General features: G+C 34.2%; 1 protein-coding gene across 2 annotated transcripts in view; it reads left to right on the top strand.

Annotated features, from left to right (window-relative positions):
* LOC127994147 (NEDD4 family-interacting protein 2) overlaps window positions 1-3,979 on the top strand; it is a 31,648-nt gene extending 27,669 nt beyond the window's left edge. For both annotated transcript variants that reach the window (XM_052591791.1, XM_052591782.1), the window contains exons 6-8: window positions 790-856; window positions 1,361-1,466; window positions 2,916-3,979. In XM_052591791.1, the coding sequence (XP_052447751.1) occupies window positions 790-856; window positions 1,361-1,464 (171 nt within the window). In that variant the 3' untranslated portion in view covers window positions 1,465-1,466; window positions 2,916-3,979. The remainder of the gene's footprint in view (window positions 1-789; window positions 857-1,360; window positions 1,467-2,915) is intronic.
* Window positions 3,980-6,000: the final 2,021 nt, after the last annotated feature.

The raw sequence follows: 6,000 nt of genomic DNA on the forward strand, positions 1-6,000 counted from the left end.
TGCTAGTGACATCACTTGCAGTCTTTATTTTTTATTTAGTTGAATTTTTTATTATTTTTTGTTTGAATTTCCCAACATTTTATAACAGAAGTCAGGTGGCGAAGATAAGAAAAAATAAACTAAATTAAATTGTCACTTGCAATCACTACTTGCCCTCTCCGCTACCTGCGACACTTGCAATCAACACAAATCATGCATGTTGCCAATGGAGACAAGACGGTGTGGTGGTGATTAAACGATTAAAACTAATTTAGTACTATAACGTACAGGGTCCTGCAAGAAAAAGACAAGACTAGCAAATCCCGTTGCCAGAACAACAGGATATGAACGCTTGTGCAAAGTCTCTTGCTATATATTGCCGGTCTTGATTTTTTCTTGCAGGACCCTGTAAGTTATTTTAGTAGGCCTACTAATTTAGTTTTAATCGTTTAATCACCACGACAGCGTCTTGTCTCCATTGGCAACATGCACGATTTGTGTTGATTGCAAGTGACGTCACAGGTAGCGGAGAGTGCAAGTAGCGATTGCAAGTGACTTTGTAGTTTAGTTTCTTTTTTCTTGTCTTCACCACCTGACTACTGTTGTAAAATGTTGAGATATTCAAACAAAACGTTATCAATAAAATAAAAAATAAATAAATAAAGACTGCAAGTGATGTCACTAGCAGAAGCACAAGTGTCTGAGAGTGCAAGTGCAAGTCTGCAGCCAGACCTTTCTCAGTACTGTGTTATGAACGTGAATATAATCATGATTAAACTCAATGCTCAGCGCTATCATTCTTCTCTTCAGTTTTCAGATTACTTTACTGGATACTTCAACGGGCAGTACTGGCTCTGGTGGATTTTCCTTATTCTCGGTAGGTTTCCCTGTGGACGTTAAGCGGGAATTTTGTAGTTTGTTGATCTGATAATATCAGAATGAGAAGTTGGAGTCATTCGTCTGCAGTACTCTAGCACCATCTGCTGGTTGAATACATGATGACATGACTTTATATTCAAAATGGAACTCAAAATAACATGCTTTATTAATGTTTTTCAGCATTATGACCTAAATCCATTTGGTTAATTAGAGTAGATAATATTAACAAACAGTAATCTTTGCATTCGTGTGCTTGCCGCTGTGATAAGGCTGTTATGGATTTGTGAATCTTGTAATTGTGTGAAACAATATGCCTGTCGTACCCTTTCTACTGCTTTATTTGATATTCTCTTTGGGAATTAGGGATGATTGATGTCTGCTAACACCAGCTAGGCGTACTCTTACTTTTCTAAGCGGTTAGACGTTTAGTGTGGTGAATGTGAGTGGGTTTCCTTTGAAGCATCGAGTTCTTGACCTGTGACCTGTCTGTCATGCACTCCAGGACTCCTGCTGTTCTTCAGAGGGTTTGTGAACTACCTGAAAGTGCGTAACATGTCCGAAAACATGGCGTCTTCACTCCGAACCCGCTTCTTCCTCCTGTACTAGAGGTGAGGATGTCATCGCATGCACGCACCCACACACACACATACATATATACACATAATAAATACATATAAATAATACATGTGTGCGTGTGTGTCAGAAATAGAGGTGTTATTATTTACCCATCTCCCTAAAGATTATAAGAAATAAGATGATCATTATACTTGATCTTAAAAGGCAAATAGCAAAAAAAAAAAAAAAAAAAACCTTTTTCCATCTATCTCATAATCTCAATATGTGTGTTTGCTCTCAAATTATTTAAAAAAATGGCAATTATATTTCTTTATTTTAGCCTGTTTTTGTGAAAAATGCTTTTACTGAGGCTGAATTATGGATTAGCACATTCGCTTGGCTTGGCTTAATTTTTTTTTTTTTTTTTTTTTTTTATTATATTCATTATAATCAATTATGAAAGGTGCATTGCAATTTTTGCAAATGATGTAGCAAAAATAACATCCTTTTTTTTCTTTTTCTTTTTTTTATTTTATTTATTTTTATGGTTAGCCTAGTTACTGTGGCTGTCATGTTGTTTTGTTGAATGTTGCTTTGAGAAGGAAAACTTCCTCTTTGGTCAGGCATTACCTAATATGCATAATAACCAAGCAGTAAAGGCAAGGCAAAACATGTGCATTTAAATCCATTATATTTGACTAGGACTAGAGGATATAGCCAAAATATTATCTTTCGATATTTGAGATAACATGTTATCTCAGTGTGTGTGCATTTAATCTCAAATTACTTAATGAAAAGAGTCATTTGATTCATTGATTATCATATAGTGTGTTTTTATTTTATCTTATTTTATTTTATTTTTATTAATTTTTTTGTTAAAATTGACTTTGTGAGGCTGATTTATTCATTAACATATTTATTAGCCTTGATTTTAGTTTGACATAAATGGCTTATGTGCTTAAATGCCAGGCAAATGCAAAAAGTAACAGACAGATTTAGCTTAAATTAAACTAGAAGTGCAATTATTGTTGAACCTATATGTCTAGACAACTAGACAAAATATCTATTAGATACTTTTTGTAATAACTTTGACAGCAGGATTGAATGTTTGAGCTTGATATATGCAGTCAAAACACTACTACACTATTAGGTCTCACAACAAAATAAAATGAGTATAGTGTTTTAAAAAAGAAAAAAAGAAAAGTCAAATCAAAGTGTTTTTCTTTTTTTTTTTTTTTTTTTTTTTTTTTTTTACAATATTGTGGTAGAGCTTTTTATTAAAGTAACAGATTAAAGCAAGGATTTTTCTTAGATTGAATTTGTTCCAAAACAACACAAGAGCTGATTATGCTTTCGTTAACTTGGACATGCAAGCCGGATGTAATTTGCTTCATTGATAATGGCTCTCATAACCTTGCTTATATGCAGTTTGCACAATGAAGGCCCCGGTGGCAAACCTCCAAAAAACAAGCTTCTCTCTCATTCACTCTGTCTCTCTCAAGGTCGCCTCGCCAAAACATTCCTCCCTAATGTGAAATTCCTTGATGATTTGCAACCCGTCAAATGAACTGGACTGGATCCCACTGAGGGGAAGAGGAAGAAGAGAAAAAAGAAAACGAATATCTCTGCCAAATGTTCTGAACTGAACTCAGTAAAAGCGGAAGGTTTTTCTGCACTCCGAACGAGTGCAAATCAGCTCTTGATATCCAGTTTTCACATTGTAACTTCCCAGTTGGCCTCAGCACATAAACTTCTGATTTTGACAAGTCAAAAAAAAAAAAAAAATACAATGGTTCATCTTTCCACACACTGCATGCAGAGCAATGGATCTGTGTAGTTCAGTTGGAAAAAAAACACAAAAAATCACTAGAAATATGCAGCCAAGACATCCTATGCAATGTCTTTTACCAAACTGGGTTAGCAGTCTTAACTGGACGAAACTAGATTAGTATAATTCTCTTTGTTTCATTGCATCCAAGGCTTTGGAAAGTTTGATTGCCTTGCAGTATTAATATACCAAGTTTAGATTAATATACAAGTTCAGTAACTGTAGCTAAACGACCAAGCTTTATAGTAAATGATTAAGTAACTTCATTGATGTGTTTCAAACTGGAATTTGTACTTATCCCAAAATATATATTTGCCTTTTGCACCTTCCGTTTTTTTCCATTTATTATTATTATATTTTTTTTATACCGTAGTTATTGTTTTAAGTTGTGATCTTGCTCAAGCTGTGACCTGCCTAGATGACTTTAGTTACTTGAATCCCTGAATGCCAGACATTTGTTTCTTTTCATCACAAGCATCTTCAGCAATATCAGATGTTAAAAGAAATGGATGGTTAACTCGGTTACAGCAGTTTAAATGACTAATACAGTAAACAAAACAAAAAAATAAAATAAAAAAGAGAGAAAAAGCAACTCACACTTATTAAATGTATGTAAAACCAAATGAATTTTGTTGGAATAATTGATATTTTGGATATTCTGTGATTGGCAGAGATGATTGTGTGCTATGTTTATTCTCTTGTCTTGCATAATGCCAATAAAATTTGAAATTACAGGTACATTTCCAGGTGTATTTCATTTTGATTCATTGTCTAAACAGTTTTTGCGTGTGTTATTTCATGCAATGGAATGCATGCAGTTATTTAATGTAATACAAGAATAAATTAATAAAAAACAAACAAATTCGATTAATAAATAAGATTAAAGTCAGAAATCTTCAAAACGCACTTGCTCCGCCTCTAAAATGAAATGATCTTTTAATTGATTCGTTTTTTTGGAAATCATACCAGTTATTACACTTGAGGAAATTATAGTGCCGTATCTTTCTTAAATGCAGCATTTATAGAAGAAGATAATTAAATAGTAATTTTATAATTGCTCTTAATTGTGTTTGCTTGTGTCAAGTAAAAACAATGTAACACATTAACTTCACCCTTAGAATAATTGACTATAGTATGCATAGTTTCAGCCCAAGTGCTTTTGTTACTCCAGTAAAACAATAAAGGTTTATTCTCCTTCAGACCACGTGAGACGCTTCAGAATCATTTTTTTGTTGCATTTTTTATTACATGTTTGGCTAAAACCAAATTACAAAACCTGTTGTAAATCAAACTGATATTTTGTAGAACAACCTCAGTTAACACAACAATTTTGCTTTCTTAGACAAGTAGTGTATTTGCTTTTGTTTAATGATATTGATGTAGTAATACCACAATATTATTTGAACTACTTTGGAGAACTATGTGAAAACCATCATATAAGTATATTAATATTAATCTAAATATTAATCTATAATATGAAAGTAAATTCATCATTTGGTATTATAGTGTATATCAAAGTATCACCATCTGATACAACCATTGTACCACAGTACAGATTTTCTCAAAAGACTATTCCTTCATCACCACTGAGTGGCACCTTTTTTCCTCCTGCCCATTCCCAAGTACACACACACACACACACACACACACACACACGCACAGACAAATTCTTAATCAAGCTTTAATGAGTGACCCATTTACATAACACCTTTCCGGTCTGCACATGGCTCTGGTCCTTTCTCCTGGATGGATAGTTCACTGCTCGCAAACATTCACAAATACATACACACACCATGGAACTGAAAGATCACTATATTCATATACTGTACATATGTTTAAAATATTTAAAAGCAGACTCAGAAATTAAAAGGAAATCGGGGCAATACTGCACCAAAAAGGGCATTAAATTATTATTATTATGTATCTAATTTATTTACATATTTAGTAATTAATTTGATTATCTGTAATAGTTTGTTGTTCTTTAATTCAAATATGGTAAATATTACGTTGCATAAAATCACTCCTGAAAAAACAAAACAATATCTCTTAATATAGGTAGGTCAAATAATATTATGGAAGTACTATTTAAAAAAAAGGTGTCTTGGTGCCACACAGGTAGTGCTGATGTTTGTTCTATTTATTAATGTATTTTTGTTGTTGTTGTTTCCTAGTTGGAACAGTACAAAGCAAATACTGTCACATGTATCCAATAAAAGAGAGCAAGAGAGGGAGAGAGGGTGAATGCGTGTGTGGACTGCAGTATGTGTGTGTGTGTCTGTGTGTGTGTGTCAGAGAAAGCGCAAGGGCCATGCTGACAATTGCTGTCGGCAGCATTTTCAGAGCTTTTTTTTTTTTTGTTCCTGGCCACGTCTAAACCAAGTAATGCACCCACTGGCCTCTCCTCCTCCTCCTCCTCCTCCCTGAGGCTTTCCGGCCCAGCGGGTAAATAGTGGCTCTCTTAAGCTCCGGCACACCTCCACTCACTCCTCAGCATGCACAGGTACAGATAGGAATGTCAGGGGCTGGGTCTCAACCTGCACTCACAGCCTGCACGTTTTTTTTTTTTTTTTTTTTTTTCTTCATTCTGAATTGCAGGGCCTTAAAACTATGGAGATATGCAACCAAACAAAATGAACAAATCTATCTAGTTTGGTCACACTGAACTCTTCCTTTGCAATACAGATGCATTGATACACTGCAAACTTGCATCGCTGTGCCATAACTGAAGCAATTTCGTATTGTTGCAAAGGAACAATGGC

The sequence above is a fragment of the Carassius gibelio genome, chromosome A1 (assembly GCF_023724105.1).
Source record: "Carassius gibelio isolate Cgi1373 ecotype wild population from Czech Republic chromosome A1, carGib1.2-hapl.c, whole genome shotgun sequence".
NCBI lineage: Eukaryota > Metazoa > Chordata > Actinopteri > Cypriniformes > Cyprinidae > Carassius > Carassius gibelio.